Source organism: Bufo bufo, chromosome 3 (assembly GCF_905171765.1).
Source record: "Bufo bufo chromosome 3, aBufBuf1.1, whole genome shotgun sequence".
Lineage (NCBI taxonomy): Eukaryota > Metazoa > Chordata > Amphibia > Anura > Bufonidae > Bufo > Bufo bufo.
Genome location: NC_053391.1, coordinates 44,061,520 through 44,086,688, shown reverse-complemented (window position 1 = coordinate 44,086,688; position 25,169 = coordinate 44,061,520). Strand labels below are relative to the sequence as shown.

General features: G+C 44.8%; 1 protein-coding gene across 1 annotated transcript in view; it reads right to left on the bottom strand.

Annotated features, from left to right (window-relative positions):
• The window catches only part of LOC120994523 (interferon alpha/beta receptor 1-like), a 54,556-nt gene that overhangs the window by 11,339 nt on the left and 18,048 nt on the right, over positions 1-25,169 (bottom strand). Inside the window, exons 2-8 of the mRNA XM_040423161.1 lie at positions 22,054-22,171; positions 14,649-14,815; positions 14,008-14,138; positions 12,676-12,829; positions 12,040-12,145; positions 10,399-10,571; positions 9,705-9,865 (exon numbers count right to left, since the gene is read on the bottom strand). Of these exons, the coding sequence (XP_040279095.1) occupies positions 9,705-9,865; positions 10,399-10,571; positions 12,040-12,145; positions 12,676-12,829; positions 14,008-14,138; positions 14,649-14,815; positions 22,054-22,171 (1,010 nt within the window). The remainder of the gene's footprint in view (positions 1-9,704; positions 9,866-10,398; positions 10,572-12,039; positions 12,146-12,675; positions 12,830-14,007; positions 14,139-14,648; positions 14,816-22,053; positions 22,172-25,169) is intronic.

Genomic DNA, 25,169 nt, shown 5'->3' with positions numbered 1-25,169 from the left:
CTCGTCTCTCCGCTCCAAATCCCAACTCTCATACTATGCTTTACTCCTATGGAGATCCATCAGATTCAAATGTATTCTCCAATCCAAACCATCCCCCTTAGAATACATGTGGGGCAATCCTGCCTTCCCCCCTGGACTTCAATCTAGGACCTTCTCATGGTGGGTTGGGAAAAAATTGTGCTCCCTCCGGGACTTCCTAGAGCGGGGTAAACTACTGACTATGTCAGCCTTTATTGAGAAATACTCCCCCCCAGCTTGTGAACAATTCAATGTCCGGAGAGTATTCTCCTTCCTTCACTCCCTGAAGACTAGCCTCCATAAAGTTGAATATACACCTTTTGAAAGAACAATGTCCTTCTCTCTATATAAACAGGGTCTATTATCCCGGATATACTCCATCCTCACTGCACCTCCAGAGGACACTAAACTCCACTATATGTTGGAGTGGGAGGCGGATCTGTCGGAAGAATCAAGCGTATCTAGGTGGCACCAGCGCTCCCAGACATTAACCAAAGGGTCATGGCAAACTACCTTGGCTGAGACCTCTATTAAAATACTCCACCGGACGTATTTAGTACCAGCCAAATTACATCGCTTTTACCCAGAGGTTCCCTCTACTTGCTTTCGAGGATGTGATGAGGAGGGCACGATGCTCCATACCTGGTGGACTTGCCCAATGGTGGCCAGGCTATGGGGTCGCATCTGTGACCTGCTCTCTTCTCTGCTGGGGTACGTCCTCCTCCCCACACCCTCGGTCTTGCTACTTGGCGACAAGCCGTCGAAATTAACAAATGCCAAATTCAAATTGACCCAATTTATCCTGCTTGCGGCTAGAATCTACATTGCCTCCCAGTGGCGTTCCTTGTCACTAAGCTATCAAGCAGTAATTGATAGAGTCAACAAGATATACCAATCTGAAAGGATGTCGGCAATCCGCTCAGATACATTTGCTTTGTTTGAAAGAGTCTGGGAGCCCTGGTCGTCCTCTTCACACTCTATTGACCTCTCCCTTTACAGGGGGCTCTGATAATTTGTCATGGATGTACTGCACACTGAAGGGGGGTTATGCAGTTATGAACCTTTCTACTCTTGATCGCCTCTTGACACCAGACCTATGTACCTTGTAAGTATAAGTCTAATACCCCTGATTTCCTGACGCTTCCCTTTTATTTAAATCTTATTTTATGTATGTCTTTTTGTTCTATTTATTTCTCATTTTATTTTATATGTCTGGAATGTACAAATAACTGGACTCCAAGTCCCCTGTATTAAGTACATTTTACTGTACACCTTATTATTGAAAAAAAATCCAATAAATACTATTGAAACATAAAAAAGCCTTCACAGTTCTGGAACAACATCCTATGGACAGATGAGACCAAGATCAACTTGTACCAGAGTGATGGGAAGAGAAGAGTATGGAGAAGGAAAGGAACTGCTCATGATCCTAAGCATACCACCTCATCAGTGAAGCATGGTGGTGGTAGTGTCATGGCTGTTGTGCATTTTCATACGTATACAATATTATCTAATTGTAGTGTCCCACTACGTAAAGGTGGGCACTACTCAAGGGTCAATTGGGTCATGTTGTTCTCCACCTCCTGTGGAACATGGTCATGGTATTTTGTATTGCATTATAATGTGTATTTTCATGTTATTTCCTGTGTACCAGGCCTGCTAGGGGTGTAGTTTCTCCTCCCAAGCTGTAGAGGGAGCTAGGGAACCCCCTAATATATATATATATATATATATATATATATATATATATATATATATATATATATATATAGAGAGAGAGAGACAGGTCCAGTCCAGGAGAGGGTGTGTGGTCAGAAGCTAAGATTGACTTCAGCCAGGCAGGAGCTGAGGTCCAGCTTCTAACATGCAGCTAGATAGCCCAGGATCCTAACCTGCTTCCAGGAGAAGTTTCCTCCTGAAGTTATCCTGCATCTTGCAAAGTACAGAGCAGTGCTAATTGTATTCAGCCAAGTAGAAAGCTGAAAGGCAGAAGTTTATTTACAGCAAGAGGATTTATACCAGAGGAAGGTTTCCCTACCCAAGGATAAAGCCAGCTATTAGGCATTCGGGCCTTGGAGAAAGTCAGACAGGATTCTGCAGAAAGGACAGCCTGATCTGTGAGTTTATTCCCTCTGAGTTATCTTGCTAGGATTATACCTGCCATTTGTGTAAAGCCTGCCTGTTACCAAATCTACTTCATATGGAATTGTCTGAAGCCTGTATATAGTTGAACTGTTCAGTAAAGAGGAGTTCTAGTTCACCATAATCGTGTGTACCTCAATTATTCCTCCAACAAATAGGTGTGCCACCGTTACCGGCACTGGCGTCACGAACTGTAAGGGATCTTGCCACAGGCACGCTAAACTTTCAACACCCAGGGCACCTCACCAATCACCTGGCCTGGTCCCTATATCTAGAGAGTGCCCCAGAGGACCTACGTGCCAGCCTCTTCATCACTGCTGTACGCCTGCCCAGAGTATACTACAAACTGTGAGTACTAAGAGCAACCCTCGGTCTGCCTATTAACCCGTGACCTCACAATCGCTCACCCTGAAGGACTGGCGTACTGGATAATGACATTATAATAAAAATGAATGCTCATCTCATTGCCTTTAAGAATAAAATCAGCCTGAACCAAAGTTCTATTATGTGGCTGAGGAAGCCAAGATGAGTTCATGGCAAGTTCAGTTTATATAAAAATAATTGTGAACATAAAACGGACATTGTGTTTAAAAGTTATTACTAAAGATATGGGATTATCTGTAAGGAGTAAGCCAACTTCCTAAGACATGTCTGTCTGGGGGGAACAAGGTTATATCTTGGATAAGCAATGACTTGATAAGGATGCATATCCTTGAGGCACACCTGCTGTATGAGGTTCAATTTATATATTCATAATTATATTAATATATATATATATATATTTATATATTATCTGTATGGTATATTTAGTTTACAACATATGTTAATCAATAATTCATATAATGTGTTATCCATGTGTAACAATGTATCGATTTATATATATGTTATACCATGTATTTATTATTTAGAAGGTATTGTAGAAGATACAGAAACATTGAAGTAAGTTTATGTTAATTGGATTTCTGAGAAGAGTAAATGTTATTTAAAAACAATAGTTATTCATGGATGTAGATAAGTGAAATGTACAAATTCCGATGCCAAGCATCAAAGCCGTTATATTAAATTTTCATCAAGTCAACCTATATTTCAAAAAGATAGGAGAAGACAGCCAACTCCAACAAGTCCAGGATAGGTAATTAAAAGTGTCAGGAAAAGACCTTCCTCAATGATTTATATTAAGAAGGTCAATGAGGTCATGTGAACGTATTATTAGATATTTAATTTTAATGCTTAAAAGTTGTGATGTTCATCTGCAGTACCGCAGTGCCATCTGGAGGCAGATGGACAATATTATATTATTTCATTATTTGTTCTATACCATATTAGGAGTTAATATGACATCATGGTGTTATTAGCATGCAAATACACCCACCTTACCTGATTGGGAATCCCTAATCTAAAGGGGATGATTCTTAGATAAGGGGGGGAATAATTACTCGTGTGTGGAGCAGCAAGGGAGATCCATATAGATCCATATATCCATCCATTCAATCAAAAAGAAAACTTTACCAGAAGAAACTTAGATTATTTTTTTTGGATTACTAGGAAAGTTCTTCAGAACTGGTCCCATTTAAACTCTGTCTACCTTTGACCCGGTAACGTATATTTTTTTTACTACTCGTGATATTAATAAGATATTTCTCTCGGTATATAGCCAAGAGTTCCCATACTGTGGGAATATATAGTGTTAGGTGCCTCCATAATGCTGATTATTCTCTTAGCAAAGATGCATATTGTTAATGGAAGATCTGACATTATTTGAAAAGAGGACTAAATCCCTTGGAAAGTTATTTTCCATAGTCTGATTGCCGAGCTGAATATTTTATCATATTAATATCATATATTTTTGATTGGTCATAGGAAAACAGAGTCAAGGGATAACAGTTATTTTCCTGTATATCCGTGTTTTATTACTATAGTCTGTTTGATAAATAGAAGATCCTAAGTTTCTCTTGGTATACGAGTCTGTTTGTTAAAAGTATGACACTGGTTGTCATAAATCACTAAATCATACTGTGCTGATGGGATAGGGGTGCGTTAGCACCACCGTGTGGTACATTTTGGGTGTTATTTTGTAACTTAGTAACATGGTAACATAGTACATAAGGCCGAAAAAAGACATTTGTCCATCCAGTTCGGCCTGTTATCCTGCAAGTTGATCCAGAGGAAGGCAAAAAAACCCTGTGAGGTAAAAGCCAATTTTCCTCACTTTAGGGGAATAAAAAATTCCTTCCCGACTCCAATCAGGCAATCAGAATAACTCCCTGGATCAACGACCCCTCTCTAGTAGCTATAGCCTGTAATATTATTACACTCCAGGAATACATCCAGGCCCCTCTTGAATTCCTTTATTGTACTCACCATCACCACCTCCTCAGGCAGAGAGTTCCATAGTCTCACTGCTCTTACCGTAAAGAATCCTTTTCTATGTTTGTGTACAAACCTTCTTTCCTCCAGACGCAGAGGATGTCCCCTCGTCACAGTCACAGTCCTGGGGATAAATAGATGATGGGATAGATCTCTGTACTGACCCCTGATATATTTATACATAGTAATTAGATCTCCCCTCAGTCGTCTTTTTTCTAACGTGAATAACCCTAATTTTGATAATCTTTCAGGGTACTGTAGTTGCCCCATTCCAGTTATTACTTTAGTTGCCCTCCTCTGGACCCTCTCCAGCTCTGCTATGTCTGCCTTGTTTACAGGAGCCCAGAACTGTACACAGTACTCCATGTGTGGTCTGACTAATGATTTGTAAAGTAGTAGGAATATGTTCTCATCACGGGCATCTATGCCCCTTTTGATGCAACCCATTATCTTATTGGCCTTGGCAGCAGCTGCCTGACACTGGTTTTTGCAGCTTAGTTTGCTGTTTATTAAAATTCCTAGATCCTTTTCCATGTCAGTGTTACCGAGTGTTTTACCATTTAGTATGTACGGGTGACTTGCATTATTCCTTCCCATGTGCATAACTTTACATTTATCAGTGTTAAACCTCATCTGCCACTTATCTGCCCAAGCCTCCAATCTATCCAGATCCCTCTGTAGTAGTATACTGTCCTCTGTAGTATATATATATATATATATACAGTATACTGTCCTCTGTAGTATATATACAGTATACTGTCCTCTTCAGTGTTAATTACTTTACACAGTTTAGTGTCATCTGCGAAAATTGATATTTTACTGTGCAAGCCTTCTACAAGATCATTAATAAATATATTGAAGAGAATAGGGCCCAATACTGACCCCTGAGGTACCCCACTAGTGACAGTGACCCAATCTGAGTGTGTACCGTTAATAACCACCCTCTGTTTTCTATCCCTCAGCCAGTTACTTACCCACATACAGACGTTTTCTCCCAGTCCGAGCATTCTCATTTTATATACTAACCTTTTATGTGGTACAGTGTCAAATGCTTTGGAGAAGTCCAGATACACGACATCCATTGATTAGCCGCTGTCAAGTCTAGAACTTACCTCCTCATAGAAACTGATTAAATTAGTCTGACATGACCGATCCCTCACGAAGCCATGCTGATATGGCGTTATTTGCTTATTTCCGTTGAGATGCTCTAAGATAGCATCTCTCAGAAAACCTTCAAACTGTTTACCCACAACAGATGTTAAACTTACCGGCCTATAGTTTCCAGGCTCTGTTTTTGGACCCTTTTTGAATATTGGCACCACATTTGCCACGCGCCAATCCTGTGGAACATTCCCTGTCAGTATAGAGTCCGCAAATATCAGAAATAAGGGTCTGGCTATGACATTACTTAATTCTCTTAGGATACGGGGGTGTATGCCATCAGGTCCTGGCGATTTGTCTATTTTGATCTTTTTAAGTCGCTGTTGTACTTCTTCCTTACTTCATCATTTGTTTTGCAATTGTATTGATTTTATATTCTTTGTTTTTATAATAAACGATTATATATTTTTGAATACACAATTGTCCCTTTGTTTCACTGCCTGCACAAATCAAATTAAGATACCCGATAAAAAGAACTTAAAGGCGATTATGTCCGCCTGAAGGATCATATAATCAATATCATTTTATAGTTTGTTTTTTTTTATCCTCTCTTTTATATGAAGATTCTTTTTATATAGAAGATATATGACATGGCGTGGGCATGTATGGCTGCCAATGGAACTGGTTCTCTTGTATTTATTGATGATGTGACTGCTGATAAAAGCAGCAGGATGAATTCTGAAGTGTTTCGGACAATATTATCTGCTCATATTCAGCCAAATGCTTCAGAACTCATTGGACGGCGCTTCACAGTGCAGATGGACAATGACCCAAAGCATAGTGCAAAAGCAACCAAAGAGTTTTTTAAGGGAAAGAAGTGGGATGTTATACAATGGCCAAGTCAATCACCTGACCTGAATCCGATTGAGCATTTCACTTGCTGAAGACAAAACTGAAGGGAAAATGCCACAAGAACAAGCAGAAACTGAAGACAGTTGCAGTAGAGGCCTGGCAGAGCATCACCAGGGATGAAACCCAGTGTCTGGTGATGTCTATGCGTTCCAGACTTCAGGCTGTAATTGACTGCAAAGGATTTGCAACCAAGTATTAAAAAGTGAATGTTTGATTTATGATTATTATTCTGTCCCATTACTTTTGGTTCCTTAACAAGTGGGAGGCACATATGCAAACTGTTGTAATTCCTACACCGTTCACCTGATTTGGATGTAAATACCCTCAAATTAAAGCTGACAGTCTGCAGGTAAAGCACATCTTGTTTGTTTCATTTCAAATCCACTGTGGTGGTGTATAGAGCCAAAAATGTTAGAATTGTGTGAGTGTCCCAATATTTATGGACCTGACTGCAGCTTGGAAGAAAGACGAGACAGAGGGGATATGATAGAAACTTTTAAATACATAAAGGGAATCAACAAGGTAAAAGAGGAAAGAATATTTAAAAAAGGAACAACTGCTACAAGAGGACATAGTTTTAATTTAGAGGGGCAAAGGTTTAAAGGTAATATCAGGAAGTATTACTTTACTGAGAGAGTAGTGGATGCACGGAATAGCCTTCCTGCTGAAGTGGCAGCTGCAAATACAGTGAAGGAGTTTAAGCATGCATGGGATAGGCATAAGGCCATCCTTCATATAAGATAGGGCCATGGACTATCCATAGTATTCAGTATATTGGGCAGACTAGATGGGCCAAATGGTTCTTATCTGCCAACACATTCTATGTTTCTATGTTATACACACCAACTATAGGCCTGATTAGAAAAATATTGGTCAGATAATATGTTCAAGTAATACAGGCCTAACACATAAGACACTAGTCAGATAAAAATGATTCCTAATCTGACAGCCATGACTGGTGCCTGACAGATGCTGATCTTGTGCTTTACAGGCTCCATAGATAACAGTGGGGGGGGGGGGGGTGACAACTGCTCAGAGTGCATTTCTCTTTTGGAAAACGATTGTCACTTATTTCATTTCATTTTGTTTCGTTTCATTCATGGCTCTGAACAAACGAGTTGAAAACCTTCAGCTGATGCAGTACTCCTTGTCCCTGGTTTTCACTGTAGCAGGTAAGTTCAGTTCAGACAAACTCTTAAATTGAGTTAAAATGAATTAAACATTTTTTAGCATGCTGTAGATAGTCTTTGAATCGTTCATACTTATTAGATCACACGATTCACGTTTGTTTTCTCCTGGACAATACAACAGCACAACAACAAACAAATCCCAGACACCGCAAGAAAGATCGTGAAACTACAGATCCCAGAATACACAGAAAAAAAGTAAACTAAACTAAACAAGATTAAATGGTCATATTACGGATCCCAGAATACAGAACAAAGTACAAAATATCTGGAAGGAAAAGCAGCTAGCAAATGCTATATCCAACAACCAGAATGGGGTTAGGTCTGGATATATAAAGGCTCAACAATCAGCAAGTCCACCCTAATCAACCAGGCAAAGCTAATTCGACACTCATTGATCAAGTACTAATGACCTATCCTTAGGATAGGGGCCTGGAAAATCCCCTTAAATAATTTCAATACTTTTTTATTCTATAGCTTTCAGTTGACTACCAGGCTCTCTGCTTCACATTGAATCTGCCAGGGAGCTGCTCTTGTAGCCCTTTGGAAGGCTTTAAAGACATTAGATAGTTAGCAGGTTCACATGTGTACAGCCAGCTTAAGGCTACATGCACACAAACGTTGTTTGTTTCCATGTCCTTTTCGTTTTTTTTGCGGATAGGATGCAGACCCATTTATTTTAATGGGTCGCGCAAAAAATGCGAACAGCACACCGTGTGCTATGCGCATCCGTAAGTCCGTTCCGTAGCCCCGCAAAAAAAATATAACAACATGTCCTATTCTTGTCCGTTTTAGGCATTGTTACAACGGATCCGCAAAAAGACAAAAAAAAAAAAAGGATGGCATTCGTTTTTTTTTGGCGGATCCTCAATTTGCGGACCACAAAACACATACGGTCGTGTGCATGTAGCCTAAAAGGCAGCACAGTGACTTTGTATGCGAGTACAAAGATCATGTTCCTGTTTATATATATTATAGGGCAAGTTTCCAGCATGAAAAGGGCTACTCTAAAACAGCGCCAGAGAATGTTTAAAAGATGAAAAATAATGCACTGACAGCAGCCGCTCATACAAGACTGATGATAATGTGCCTAAAGGCTCATGTCCACGAGCGCAAGCGCTTAGTGCCCGTATTGCGTACCGTAAAACGGCCAGTCCGCAATATATACGGGCGCCTAGGCGTGTGCACTTCTTGGTGAGGATGCGGACCCATTGACTTGACGGCTCCACATTCCGCAACATAGGACCGAAGATAGGAATTCACTTATCTTTTGCAGAGTGGAGGCACGGATCCGAAGCTCACGGAGGCACTATGAAGTGCAAACGGTGTGCACACGGCCAGTGCACAAGCATTGCAAACCGCTATGTGCGGTCTGCAGCATGGGCACCGAGCGCTTACACCCTGACTGATCTATCAGAAATCAGACCCCCCCTGTACACCAGAAAACTGGTGGCAGAAAGTGACAACGTTTAGCAGACCCCAAGTCTGTGCAAAATTTAAAAACTTTTTTGGGGTGTACAGCCCTGCTTGCCACTCTTCCAAAATGATGTACTGTTGCGGCACATTTATTACAATTTACACCAGGAAAGTGATGTACATAAGAGCAAATCCAGTAGATTTACGTGTTTGGCACACAGACCTGCACGGATGTGCCCCCGTTATTAACAGGCATGGGCCTCTTAATAAGGGTCCATTCGCCATCACTATATAGAGAATTCCTATTCTTGTCCGGAGCCGCGGGCCGGAAGTTCGGGGCTGCGAATGTGGACAGTGCAGATGCTGTCCACATCTTTTCCGGCACCCGTTCCGAATAACCCAGACCATTCATACGGACGTCTGAATGGACCCTAATTGTGTCAGAGTAGAATTACTGAGACCCCAGAGATCTTAATTGTGGCACATCCGATTCCAGCGGGGCATAGATTAATAGCGGCATGTAATACGCCGGTCTCAATAAATGTCCCGCATAAAGCTTACCTCCGAATTGTGGGTAGAATTGGCCCAATATTCCAGGTGGGTCAGCCAGCCGCAGAGACCATCTATATCTGCATCTTTGAATCCTTCGGGCGCACTGACATCAATGAACAGTTCGTTGTTTACAATACGCAGGGTCACATTTTTGGGCGGCCCGATATGTGCTGTCAGAGAGAGAGACATCACAACCATTCACATCCATTTGGTTACTCTTATTTTTAAGCCTGCCAATTTTTGATGAGTTTAATTAATTTTCACTCAATTTAAGGCTGATAAATTAGAATTACTATTAAATAAATAAAGATATATCACTAGCCACATAAGCTGGACCCACAACCTGTCCTGCACCGACCCATGATCGTCCCTTGTATTTTGGATCAGGATAATTCAGCTTAAGTAAAGAAATCACTATCTTCGGGCACTAACTCTGGTAGCGACACGCCTGGTTACACCTGGAAGCGTAACGGCGCATGCACAGTCGGCATTTGCGCTACCCAGATAGCAGAGCCTCCTCAGAGGCGCGAGATTGACAGGGCAAGACGAGATGCCCGTCCCTGTCGACCGGCATGAGCCACGGTGATAAATCAGGTGCCGGTCTAGGCAGCCTGTCTCACGTTATACGTCTAAAGGATTAGTAAACCTGCCCTATTTTGTCTGTGCCCTCCCATTACATTACGATTTTGATGACCGCACTTACTATCATAGTATGGAGAGAACTGTATAACGCTTGAGCTTTTTTCTTCTCTTTGGCCGTCATACACAGAGGCGCGGAAGATATGGTCTCCTTTAAAAGGCAACGCTGTGCGACACCGGGTAGCGGTTATATTTTCACATCCCTTTAATTTAGTGCAGCGGCCATCATAGTTGTGGCTGAAAACAAAGGGGACTGTTATTAGTTCATCATCTTTCATACAAGTGGATGAGATATTCATATCAGGCCGCATTCACACTGTGTGGACGTAGCAGGTCTCTCAATACATACAGGTCAGGTCGGAATCTGCACCAATCTTAAAAAAATAAATAAAAATTAAGTGGAGGAGAATGATTTGTATCACCAGTTGGAGTCCCTCAGGGTTCAGTCCTAGGTCCTCTCCTCTTTTCTCTCTACACAGCCCCTATCGGGCAGACTATCAGCAGATTTGGCTCTCAGCACCATCTCTATGCGGATGACGCCCAACTATATGACATCACCCCTGCCCTACTAAAAACACCAGTGACTGTCTGTCCGCTGTCTCTAACATCATGTTCTCTCTGAAATCGAATCCTTCAAAGACCGCATTTCTAGTGTTTCCGCCATCTACTAACCTACCTAAACCTGATATCTCCATGTGTGGTACTCCATAGTCTTGGGGTTATGCTTGTATCAGATCTTTCCTTTACTCCTTATACTGAATCACTCACTTGCTCGTGTCACCTGCACCTCAGGAACATCTCCAGAATCCATACTGTATTTTACTGCCTTGATCCATTCTCGATTGCTGTAACTCATTACTAATCGTCTTCCCCACACTAAACTCTCCCCTCTCCAATCTATCCTGAACCCAGCAGCCAGGCTCATCCATCTGCCCAACCTTTAGAACAATGCCCCCACCCTGCGCCAGCCACTGCCCTGGTGCGCCAGCCCCTGCCCTGGCGCCTCCACCCTGCGCCAGCCCCTGCCCTGGCGCCTCCACCCTGCGCCAGCCCCTGCCCTGGCGCCTCCACCCTGCGCCAGCCCCTGCCCTGGCGCCTCCACCCTGCGCCAGCCCCTGCCCTGGCGCCTCCACCCTGCGCCAGCCCCTGCCCTGGCGCCTCCACCCTGCGCCATTCACTGCACCAATGCTTCCTCCAAGTGCCAGTCACTTCACCTGGCGCCTCTATCCTATGCCAGCCACTGCACTATTCCTTCACCCTGTGCCAGCCACTGCAAATATGCCTCCATCCTGTGCCAGTCACTTCTCCTGGTGCCTCTATCCTATGCCAGCCACTACACCTGTGTCTCCACCCTGTGCCAGTAACTGCACCAATGCCTTCATCTTGTGCCAGTACCTACGCTAGTTACTCATACAATATACACTTGGCCTCAAATGAACAGCCTGGGCTGCAATACCAAGCACAACCACAATGCAATGGACGGCGCTGTGCTTTGTATGCTCCAAGGAGTCCACAGCACTGGAAGAGTGTGTCACAGCCTCTTCAAACAGCTGATTGGCGGGGGTGCCCGGAGTATGACTCCCACCAGTCAGACATCCTGAGGATAGGCCATCAATATCAAAATCTCTGTGACTTAGAAACACAGAAAGATAAAAGAAAAGTCTTCAATCGTTTATTACCAGGTGATGTTTTTTTGATCACCTACCACTTTTCCACAGAAAACGTGACATTCGGAGATTGATCAAAATCCCAGTCCCACTTCAGCAGGTATCTTGAGTCCAGCGCTTCCATCCTCAGATTATTCGGCGGTGCTGGAAGAGGAGAGAAGGACTTTACTGAGAAACGTGTGGCCTTTATTAAAGGGAAACCATGGCTATCCCAGGTATCGATGGGGTTTTCTCATCTGTGATTTTAGGAATTGTGGCAAAACCCAAATGAAGGAGGATCTACCACCGAGCTCCATCACCGGTCTCCAGTCTTGAATACAAGTCCCTCAGTACAAAATATTTTGGCAATGATAAAACACTACATATAAAGCTCCATTCACACATCCGTAACGGGTTTTGCGGATACACGAAGCCGCAAAACACGGAAAGCGGCAATGCGCGTTCCGCGGACAAGAATAGGACATGTTCTATTTTTTGGCGGAACGGAAGTGCGGATCCACAATTCCGTGTCCGGGCAGCACATCGTGCTGCCCCATAGGAATGAATGGGTCCGCAATTCCGTTCCGCAAAATGCAGAACGAAATTGCGGACGTGTGAATGGAGCCTAAAGGGTTCCCCTCCGAGTAGTGCTACAAAAAGAAAGGGAAGTCTAGTATACAACACGGACACGTTACCTTTAGCAGGCGCCGTGAAGCATTCTTCTGGGCTGAATGGACTAAAGGCCATTGCCAAAATGTTATATACATTAACCTTCAGGCAATACACTTGCCCCGGAGAGAGGGCATTGGGTGGAATTATATAATTGCGCACTCTGATGGATTCAGATTTCTAAAAAATAAAAATAATAATTAAGCTTTATGATAATTACATTATTGTATAAATTGTAGACATAATCCCAATACTCTAATATGGGAGAGAAATGTAAAATTGGGAATAACAGGAGCAGCAACAACAACGGTGAGTTGGATTTACATGGCGTGTTCATGGGGTGTTTGTTACTTGTAGGTACTTGAACGTCCGTTTGCTTCCTTTCTTTCATTAAAGGGGTATTCCCATGTGGGACATTGATGGCATATCGCCAGGATGGTAGGTGCGAGTCCCACCAGTTGAACGGGGCCCCCAAAGTGAAGGAGAGAACACTGAGCATGCGATGCTTTCATATCCAGCACTTGGCTATTTTCGGAACCCTCATAGCTAGGAGCGGAGGGTGGCCACAAATGCATGACTGCTTGCCCTTCACTTTGGAGGCCCTGTTCTAGAGATAGGAGCAGGACCTAAAAGGTGGGACCCGCACCTATCTGACACTGATAGCATATCCTTGCGACATGCCATCAATGTCCCAGATGGGAATACACCTTTGAGTGATGGTCGATTCTCAGGGATTCAGAAATGGCCGGTGCCGGATGCAGACGGCTCCATCTACTTTGTAGTGGACTGAGCTTGTCACTGCAGCACTGCTCCCCGTGAGGCAGTCAATCACTTAAAAATAGGTGGATAACCATATGAAAGAGCATCTGTCAGCAGTTTTGTCCCTATGACACTGGCTGACCTGTTACATGTGCGCTTGGCAGCTGAAGGCATCTGTGTTGGTCCCATGTTCATATGTGCCCACATTGCTGAAAAAACTAATATATGCAAATAAGACTCTAGGAGCAACGGGGGCGTTACCATTACACCTAGAGGCTCTGCTCTCTCTGCAACTGCCACGCCCGCTGCACTTTGATGGACAGGACCAGGCAGTAAAAAAAATGTCATCACACCTGGCCCTGTCAATCAAAGTGGGCACAGCAGTTGCAGAGAGAGCAGAGCCTCTAGGTGTAATGGTAACGCCCCTGTTGCTCCTAGAGGCTCATTTGCATATATTAAAACATAATTATTCTCAGCAATGCGGGCACATGTGAACATGGGACCAACACAGATGCCTTCAGCTGCCCAGAGCCAGTGTCATAGGTACAGAACTGCTGACAGATGCTCATATCAAGTAGAAGATCCTGAGGGCCACTTACCTCCTCAGTGGAATCATTTCTTCTGAGACTTAAGTTATATTCTTCTTCACCTGGATTACCTGGGGTTGAAATATTTACTATAACCAAGGCATCGCTGGATTTCACATGGATTTCAGGTGGAGGTTTCATTTCTAAAAACAAACCAACATGATGGCCGATTATTTTGCATAAAGATTACAATAATACTTATAGACAGGCACAGCGCCGTACATACGATTGTGGCTTTGCCTGGTACTGCAGCACAGTCCCATACAGTATATAGCTATATCTCTCTCCAGACAGTGGAGAAATGAGGGGGGGGGGGGGGCATTACATATCATACATATCTCTTGATCTATATGTGAGGGACTATTTTCTATGCAGGTAATGAACAGATTAACACGAACTAATTGCAATTCATACTGGGAGGTGCTGCTGCCCACCCACAGAAAGGGAAGAAAAAGTCCTTCAAATGTACGAGTAAAAAAATAAAACGTTTTATATTGATGGGATAGCCCCTTTTAATACCATAGATTCTACAGGAAGAGCAGCTCAGGAGCACAAACTGCTGCTCATTTATAACTGTGTAAACTATGACAAAGGGAACAGTCAACATCTCATGTACAGAAAGAAGAGCGGGATTTAGAAGGTGATCTACTCACCACAGTTGGGATCAAAGTCTTTCGAGTTGGTCAGGTTTTCTCCAGGTGCTGTAGCTGAGATCAGTAGAGTATAATTATGACTGTAATCAAGTAGATCGGGGGGGATCTTGCAGAAGCAATCTTCAGTGATCACACATTCCTGTGATTCGTTGTCTGGCGCTCCCACCCTTAACAACAAAGTAAAAATGAATGAAATAAGGGCCAGAATGAATTTACAATGTCCTGTCCCCCCTGTGGACCACAAGTGCGATATCCCGTCTGTGATCATGTGCACTGCTGCAGCCATTCACTGGCATCAGTGGTGACGTCTCTGAACAGCATACGACCACAGAGGCTCAGTCAATGACTGTATGGGTGGACGTGGTCACAGAAGGGACAGCCAAGGTCTAGCCCACAGGGGACGGGACCCTCAGTGCTGGGAAGGAACACGAGTGAACAGGTGAGTGGCTTTCATTTTTATTTTAAATGCATTCCGCCCTTCTTTCATTTTACCATGGGGGTTGGAGAACCTCTGTACCTACTGATGACCCATCCTTAGGATGACAGGTCATCCATAGTTACATCCTAAGGGCGTGCTCTGCCGGCTTAATTTTCACCGCGGCAAATCCACGTCCCATTGTTTTTCATTTTTTTCCCCCGTGTGGATTTAAAACCACATCAAGAATGGACTCAACTATTCCCAACATGGAATATGCTTGGAAACCGCAAGATTAGTCCCTCTGAATGGGGCATGTACACCATTGATACATAGGGGGGAAGGAAGTCCTAAGGGTGGAACCCCATATACGATGTCCTAACATCCGGATAGAGCCTAAAGTCAGGAGGTGTTCAGTTGGGACAAAAAGGGCTCTGACATAATCCTTAACTGATTTAAAGCGAACATCTCTAGGATTATCCTGGAAAAGATAATGATGACTTAACCTCGGGATAGGTCTTCATTATCACATCAGCGGGGGTTCGACTTCGGCACCCCCACCCATCAGTTGTTTCAGGGAGCTGCTGCTCTGTTGAGCACAGTGGGATCTGGGCAGCTTTCTAAGCACAGCGCCGTACATCGTATAGTGGAAGGGCTTGGTATTGCAGCTCAGCCCCATTGATGGAGCCCCCTTGAATGGGGCTGAGCTGCAGCTAGGCCACGTGACCGACGTACAGTGACATCACTGATCTAGGAAGAGGCTGCAGCGCCCAGTCCCTTCTAACAGCTGATTGGCGGAGGTCCCTGGTGTTAGATCCCCACAGATCTGATATTGAGGATGGATCATCAACATCTTTTCCCAAATAACTAAAAAATAAGGGCTATTGGAAATGCTCCAGAATCTTGGTTTATATTGAGCCAGATTTCTGGAGAAGGGAACGTACTGTAGCCTTTTTTTTGCCTTGGCTGACAAAAGCAGGGATAAGAAGCGTGGCTTACAGGTGGAGGTGGCGTGGCTTTACATGTACCAAAATTCAGGGGCATGGTTCTGGCATAAAGTTTGCCAACTAATAAGTATAGGAAAAACCGGAATTAGTCTTACCGGTAATTCTGTTTCCATGAGATCATCACGACGGCATACAAGGAGATTGACCTCTGTAGGGGCAGGAACAGAGAAAGGTTAAATACCCTCCTCCCACCACCAACACCAGTGTTTCCAAAATCACACAGAGCAACCCGGTGGTGGAAAATAGTGAAAAAAAGGTATTACTTCATACCTTCTAGAGACCTACTAGGTCAAAAACGATTTAAATCATAGGGAGGGAATAACGTGCCGTCGTGATGATCTCATGGAAACAGAATTACCGGTAAGACTAATTCCGGTTTTTCCATAGCATCATCACGACGGCATACAAGGAGATATAAAAAATATATCAGTTAAGGGGGGGCTACAGCCTGGAGGACTTTCCGCCCGAAGGACAGATCAGAAGATCTGGAAAGATCCAGGCGATAGTGCTTTATAAATGTATGAATGCTGGACCAAGTGGCAGCACGACAGATTTCCTCCAGAGAAGCCCCAGCTCTCTCCGCCTGAGAGGAAGACATGGCCCGAGTGGAATGGGCCCTAATGTTGACTGGACATGTAAGGTTTTGTATTTGGTAACAAAGACTAATGGCTTCTTTGAGCCATCTAGCTATAGAGGACCGGGAGGCTTTTTGGCCCTTAAATCTTCCTCCAAAAAGGACTAGTAGATTGTCAGATTTCCTAAACTTCCCCGTCACCGTGATATAGTTTAGGACTGCCCGTCAAACGTCCAGAGAGTGAAACGCCGATTCTTTGTCATTAGAGGGGTGCTGGCAAAAAGAAGGTAGGGTAACTTCCTGGCTCCGATGAAAATTGGATACGACTTTGGGGAGAAATCCAGGATCCAGACGGAGAATAATTCTATCATCTAGAATACGGCGGTAGGGTTCCCTGATTGATAGGGCTTGTAATTCCCCTACTCTGCGGGCCGAAGTTATCGCAATTAAGAAGGGCGTTTTCAAGGACCATAATTTTATTGGACAGTCAGACATGGGTTCAAAGGGTGGTAAAGTAAGGCCTGTAAGAACGACGTTCAGATCCCAGGAAGGGACACGGGCGGTGATCGTTGGGCGGAGCCTCGTCGCTGCCTTAATGAATCTTTTGATCCAACGATGGCCGGCTATATCTTGGTCAAAGAAACAACCTAGGGCTGAGATTTGGACCTTCAAGGTAGAGGGTCTAAGTCCCAGGTCCAGACCTTGCTGTAGGAAATCCAGTATTCTTTGGATGTTGGGTTTACGCAAATGTGGCGATTCGTCCCCACTCCAGGAACTAAAACGTTTCCAGATCTTAAGGTAAATTGCTGACGTTACCTTCTTTCTGGAGGCTTTCAAAGTAGCAATAACTTCGTCTGACAGGCCCTGAAGCTTCAGAAACTGCGGGTTTGGGTGTAGAACTGGACCCTGCTGGAGTAGATCCCCCCGCACAGGAAGGAGCCATGGATCTTGTAGGGAAAATTTTTGGAGGGATGAGAACCAGCTTCTCTTTGGCCATAGGGGAGCGATCACAATCACCGTGGCCTTGTCTTGGAGAATTTTTTGTACCACCTTCGGAATTAGAGGAAGTGGAGGGAAGGCATAGCACAGATTCCAATGCCAACGAATGGTGAAGGCGTCTAAGGCATGAGGTCTGTCCCTGGGGTTTAGGGAACAGAATGTTTCCACCTTTGAGTTTGCCCTGGTGGCAAACAGATCCACGTCGGGCATCCCCCATTTCCTTACTACTAGCCCGAATATTTCTGGACTTAGAGACCATTCTGTATGGTCGATTCTGTGGCGACTGAGAAAATCCGCTTCCTGATTTAGTATTCCCTTCAGATGAACTGCCGATATCGAGGCCACATTCTGTTCTGCCCAAGCAAAGATTTTTGTTGACAGTGCTTGTAGGGTTACGGACCGTGTTCCCCCTTGATGGGAGAGGTAGGCAATGGCCGTAGTGTTGTCCGACAGCACTTTTATGTGATGATGACACAACATTTCCTCTGCTACCTTTAACACCTCCCAGACTGCTCTCAGTTCCCTGAAGTTCGATGACTGGGATCTGATCGAATCTGGCCAAGTGCCCTGGAACATACGATCCCCCACCTTTGCACCCCAGCCGGACAGACTTGCGTCTGTTATTACCTGGACCTGGGGAGTCTTCTGCCACAGATTTCCCCGTGATAAGTTTCCGTGGTCTTTCCACCAATTTAGGGACTGCAGAATCCGAGTTGGTGGACTTACTTGATGATCTAGAGAGGATTGGCACTTGTTCCAGACACTCAGGATCCAGGACTGTAGGGGTCTGAAGTGTATTTGACACCAGGGAACTGCCGGAATACAAGATGTTAGCAGGCCCAGCAGACTCATCGCCTCTCTGATAGAGCAAGATCTTCTTTCCTGAAAGGACCTGATCTTTTGTTGGAGAACTGATATTTTGTCTCGAGGTAGGAATACCGCTTGCTTTCAGGAGTCTAGGATCATCCCTAAGAAACTAACTTCCCTTGAGGGGGTGAGGACGGACTTTACTTTGTTCACGATCCACCCCAGATCGTCTAGGATGGAGAGAAAAAGCCTCAGGTTCGAACTGATTTGGCTGAGACTTTCGCTGACTAGAAGGAAATCGTCCAAATAAGGGATTATCATAAGTCCCTGTCTTCGGGCAAAGGCGACCATCTCTACCACTACTTTGGTAAATATTCTTGGCGCAGATGAAATCCCGAAGGGAAGGGCCCTGAACTGGTAGTGATGGACGTTCCCTGATATATCCTGGATTGCAAACCGGAGAAACTTCTGTTTCGGTGTGAATGGGAATGTGGTAATAAGCGTCTTGTAAGTCTATTGTGCACATGAAGACGTCTTTGCTTAGCAGAGGGATTGTAGATGCTAGGGTCTCCATCCTGAATTTCTGATAACGGATGAACCTGTTTAGTGGTTTCAGGTTTATGATAGTCCGAAAAGTGCCTTCTTTCTTCCGGATTAGAAATAGGGTTGAATAGAAACCCCTGCCTCTTTCTGGAGGCGGGACCGGTGAGATTACATTCATTAAGTGAAGTTTCTGGACTCCTTGCCAAAGGTTCATTTGGAACCGTGTCAGTGAAAATTTGTTTGGGGGTCTTGAAGACCACTCTATTTGGTAGCCTGCCCCGACTACCTTGGAAATCCAGGGGTTCTGGGAGATGGATTCCCATGACCCCAGGAATCTTGAGAGTCTTCCCCCCACCCCGACGTCATTGCTTATCGGAGGATTTTGGGTGGGAGAAGGATTGGCCTCTTCCTCTTCCTCCTTTTGGATAGCTCCAACGTCCTGATTTCCCTTTCCCCCTGTAGCTTTTTTCTTGACCCGAGGAGGGGCGAAAAGGATACCGGCATCTGGAGGGGCGATCTTCCGGAAACCCCTTCTTTCTGTCCGCGGCCTTCTCTAGAATCTTATCTAGCACCGGGCCAAACACATATTCTCCAGAAAAGGGTATGGAACAGAGCTTCAATTTAGACGTCTTGTCCCCCGACCAGCACTTCATCCAGAGGGCTCTTCTGGCATCCGCCAGGAAGGCCGTGGCGGATTTTAAAAGAGGGAGAGAACTAAGAATTTGTTCCCTAGATGTTCTATCTTTAATATGAGTTTCCAATTCTCCCAACCAAAGATACATGGATCGGGCGACTGAGGTAGCCGCAATATTGGTTTTAATATTGAACATGGACGCCTCCCAGGATTTCCTGAGAAGACTGTCCGCTTTACGATCCATTGAATCTTTAAGTTGGGAGGTATCTTCAAATGGGAGAGATGTTTTCTTGTTCACTTTGGCCACCTGTACATCGATCTTGGGAATTTCATTGAAAATTTTAGATTCCTCTGGATCAAAAAGCAACCTATTTTTGAACGCAGCCGGGACTCCCAGACGTCTTTCTGGATCTGCCCACTCATCAAGGACCATATCCCTAATACTCTCGTTAATGGGGAACACACGAGTTTTCTTAACTCTCAGGCCCCCAAACATTTCTTCTTGTACTGAATGGGTACGTTGCACTTCCTCCACGCCCATGGTCGACCTTACTGCCTTTAATAGGTCGGACATTTCTTCTGTAGAAAATTAATATCTACGACCGTCATCCACTGAGTCTGTATCAGAGACTCTCTCCCCCTCTTCCCATGACCTAACGGAGTGGGCACTTTCATTCGCCATAACTTCTAGGTCCGAAGGGGATGGAGACCTAGCCCGCTTCCTCTTAGGTTGCGGCAAGTCGGGGGGATTAGTGGACAGGTGGGCCAGGGATGAACGGATCTCTTCCTGAATCATGGTTTTCAATTCCTCTTTTAAGGAGGGTGCTTCATCCCGTACAATATTAGAAATACAAGACTTGCACAACTTTTTAGGGTAGTCTGCTATTGCAGGAGATACATTTGAGTGTTTTTTTGATTTTTTTCGGGGCTTCTTTAGCCTAAAAGAGAGGAGAAGGCAGGGCATCAGGGTATGACCACTAGAGGGAGAGAGAGAGAGCAAGAGGGGGTCAGCAGAAGCGAGCTAGCTGCCCCTGGAAATAACTTTCTCTCTCTCTTTTTTTTTCCCCTTCCCCCTATTACAGCAGGAGAGGGGGATCAACAGACTCCCTGACCTGCACATATAATACCCCCGAAGGGGACTCACAGTTGGTAGCAGCGCCGGTGGCTCAGCTCTAGGGGATCGCTCAGATGCCGACATCGTCCTCTCTGCAGGCAAGGGTTCTGCACCAGTGGGGACCGATCCTGGGAGCGTTTTGACACGGGCGGTAACCAGCGTTCATGCCTCGGTTTTAAACTGGGCTCCACGCTGCCGCCGCGACGTCACTTCCGGGTCGCCGGCCGTGACGTCATAAACATGCGCTCCATGTGCCGGCGCGCACCCAGCTATCGCCCGAGTAGGCTAGGAGGGAGTCTGCGCCAGGGAACAGGCCCCGGAATAACCAGGACGAGATAGGCCCTGAACCCCCTGCCCAGCGTTAGTACTTGGACCGCGGGAGGGCAGGGGGACGCCATGCTGGATGCCGGCGTTTTCCCAAAGGTAACGGAAAAATAAAAAATAAACAGGTTCCATTTCCTTAGCTTCATCTCCCTGCATACAGGGAGACCTTTCTCTGCCCTGTCCTCTGTAGGGACAGGAAACACTGGTGTTGGTGGTGGGAGGAGGGTATTTAACCTTTCTCTGTTCCTGCCCCTACAGAGGTCAGGGGTCAATCTCCTTGTATGCCGTCGTGATGATGCTATGGAAAAACTGGTGTAAAGGAAAACAGGTTTAGTTGCCCCTAGCAACCAATCAGATTCCACCTTTCATTTTGCAAAGGAGCTCTGTAAAATGAAAGGTGAAATCTGATTGGTTGCTAGGGGCAACTAAACCTGTTTTCCTTTACACCAGTTTCTATAAATCTACCCCCTTAGACTAGACAGGATGAAGACACGCCAGATAAAACAGGAAGCGTCAGCGGATGGGGTCTGCCCTAGGGGCCAGTGTGAAAACTGCAAGAGTTCAAGACTTTTTATTTTTTTGTGGATTTTTCTAGAGATGCTTCAAAATAATCTGACCGAGACAAGGAGGTGCAAAACGCTGATGTCTACACTTGGCTGCTACCCCTAGTCATGTCTCCACACCCTATGATGGGTCAAAGGCAGTCATACAGGAAAGCTACCTATGGGTGGCACCACAAAAAGTTTCATCCTTCTACAGGAGGACCCACCGCATTTTGCATGATTTTTTTTGTGGATAAAATCTGAGCACACTAGGTCAGATTTCATCAAGTGTAACACAACTGTAAAGAAAAATGGCGCGCACACCGTCTAATTCACGTAGCCCCTCCCACAACACAAAAGAAGGGGTGGCTTTAAAAAAAAATTGTGCATTTCACCATTGTTTTCACCCCCAGACTATAACCGATATAAAAGGGATGACAACATACTTCTTATAAACAGCTGTAAAGGTGACGTCGTCCTCTTCCAGACAATGGTCATCCCAGGACCACGTTGCTGAAAAGCCGTCAACAGATTTTGTGATGTAAATGGTCATTGTTCCCGGATCTGCAAAATAAGGAGGGTAATGATTATTTTATTTTTTTTACTCCCTTTCTGATTATTTTATGCATCTTCCTGACCTGTGTATTTAAACTGCTTGTGCCCTGCTGCCTTTATGCTATGACCAAGAACGGAATTTGAAACACGTTAGCCATTTGTAACCGCTGGATTATTATTAATTTGTTTGTGGATTATAAAATTTTAACTTTTAACCACGTTACAGAACTACACTCAGAAAGAAAAGGCACCCCGTGGTTTACATATTACAATGGTTCCCACCACTGTTGATTCTAATTTGTTTGTGAAGGAGCGGGAAAATATACGGCACATTCCATAAATGTCCGAAAGGTACAAGTCACACCTATGGGACCCGCTCCTATCACAATACAGGGGCCCCAAGGTGAATGGACAGGACACCGCAAAGGTTTGTCTTTCTCCATTCACTGCTATGGGACTACTGAAAATAGCCAAGCGCTGGTTACACTATCTGTAGAAATTCCATGGCAGTGGCCGCGAATGCGCAACGTGCTCTTCAGGACCTGAGATAACACTAGGTCCTGTCAATAAGTCATAAATGTCCGGATGGGAATACCCCTTTAAAGGGGTTGTCTCATCTCACGCTTTGATGGCACAGGATATCGCCCACCTCAGGATCCCGCACCTACCTCTAGAATGAAGTGAAGGAGTGCACTGCGCATGCGCTCTCTATTCACTGTTATGGAAGTTCTTAAAAATAGCCCAGCGAGCATGCTCGGCTATTTTCGGAAGTCCCGTAGCAGTGAATGTAGAGCGTGTTTACGGCCACTGCTCGTCTATGAGACTGCCAGACACAGCCGAGCCAGCACCTATCTGATTTTGTTGGTGTACCCTAGTGAGATGCCACAACCCCTTTAACCTTAGCTCCACTGTAGCAGAGTCCTCCGATACTGCGTCTGAGAATCCGGAACAGGACGCAGAGTATGGAATGGATCTGGCCAAGGCAAAAAACCGCTGAAGAGACAGGAAACACAATCGCAGGATGTTACACCACGTACCGCCACAGGAAGTAGACGAGTTATCGGTTTTCAGTAAGAGGATCAAATCTCGGTCTTAGGGCTCATGCACGCGAACACATTTTCTGTGTCCAATTTTTTTTTACGGACCGTATACGGAACCATTCATTTCAGTGGGTCCGCCAAAAAAACGTGTACATTCCATTTCCGTATGTCCATTCTGCAAAAGAATAGAACATGTCCTATTATTGTCCGCATTACGGACAAGGATAGGACTGTTCTATTAAGGGCCAGCTGTTCTGCTCCGCAAAATACGGAATGTACATGGACATCATCCGCATTTTTTGTGGATCCGTTTTTTGCAGACCGCAAAATACATACGGTCCTGTGCATGAGCCCTTATCTAGGTCCTCATGCACATAACCTCATCCATGGGCTTTGAAGTCCACGGACGGCACAAGGACCGCATCTGTATTTTGCGGATCTGTGGTTTGCGGACTGCAAAATGGATATGGTTGTGTACGTAAGGCCTAAGGGATAGGGAATAAGTGTCTGCGTGGTGGGGGGTCTGACCGCTGGGGGCCCCTGCCAATCACGGGGGCCTGTGCTCACCATTTGAATGGAGCAGCAGACACAAAGCATGTCCGCTGCGCCATACAACACTATGGGGAGGCCTCTCCTTTCAAACGGGGGAGTATGGGCCTCCGTTCTCATGATCAGCAGAGGCCTCAGCGGCCAGATCCCCCGACGATCAGACACTAGATGTCTCAATAGGACAACCCCTTTAAGGCCATGCCAAAAGATACCATATACACTACACAGCAGGAGTTTACCTGGCAGCTTCCAGCTCCTGTCATCTTCAGTACGTCGGCTGCACGAGCAGCTATGTAACAGCGCCGTTTATCTGCCATTACTAACCACTGACTCTAAAAAACGTGATACCAGTAAACTGTGCGCAGGTTCAGGCTGGAGATATTATTAGCGGAAGGGACCACAGCCACAAACTTCTGAACAGGAAAGCATTTGGGACGTTTCCGCTCAGAATAGTGTTAAATTGCATGAAAGAGATTGTCTGCATTAAAAAAAAAAATTATATATATATATATATATATATATATATATATATATATAATCGCTAAATAGACTTCTATTAGGACAGAATGAATAACGGAATGCCTCTAAAGGCATTCAGTCATGGTCCGTGTTAACGGAATCCTTATCGCAATTCAGTAAAATACCACAACACGAACCCGCACACAAACTTCAAAATATGAAATTCGCTTATCCCTAATTATGGGGAGGGGGAACTGTATCATTCCCTTGTGCTGGAATATTGTAAAAAATTTGTTGTGTAAAAACAGAAAAAAAAAAGTGAAATTTTTGTGTTTTTACTCCCTCACTGCACAGTGCAAGGGGTTAGCGATGTTAATTAGGGCTCATGCACACGGCCGCTGTTTAGGTCTGCACCCGAGTGGCATTTTTTGCGGACAGCGCATGGAGTGCTCTGTTCCGTGGCCCCCCCCAAAAATAGAACATGTCTTATTCTTGTCCGTTTTGCAGACAAGAATAGGCATTTCTAGCATGGGCTGCCCATTCCATTCCATTCCAAAAATTGCGGAACGCACGCAGCCAGCATCCATGTTTTGCGCACCGCATGATGCGGTCGTGTGCATGAGCCCTTAGGCACACAACAGACTTATCAAATGACTTTTTTATTTATTTATTTTTTAAACAAAGATAAAAAATAAATAAATTAATTAATTAAAACAAAAAACGGTGCAGTTTGCCAGAGCAGCCAGGCAAAGCCTACTAGCGGCAGTCACTGGCCGCACCATTTTAGCGCAAAGTTATGAGGCCGTTCGCTGCTACAGGTGAGAGTGGCTTGGCCATGCACAGCCAGTCGGACTGCACCCTTACTCCAGTATGAGGGTGGCATAAAAAAAAAAAGAAGACAGGAGTCACAGCTGTAGAGAAAAGGGTTATGTTTAACCTCCCTGGCGGTATGATTATAT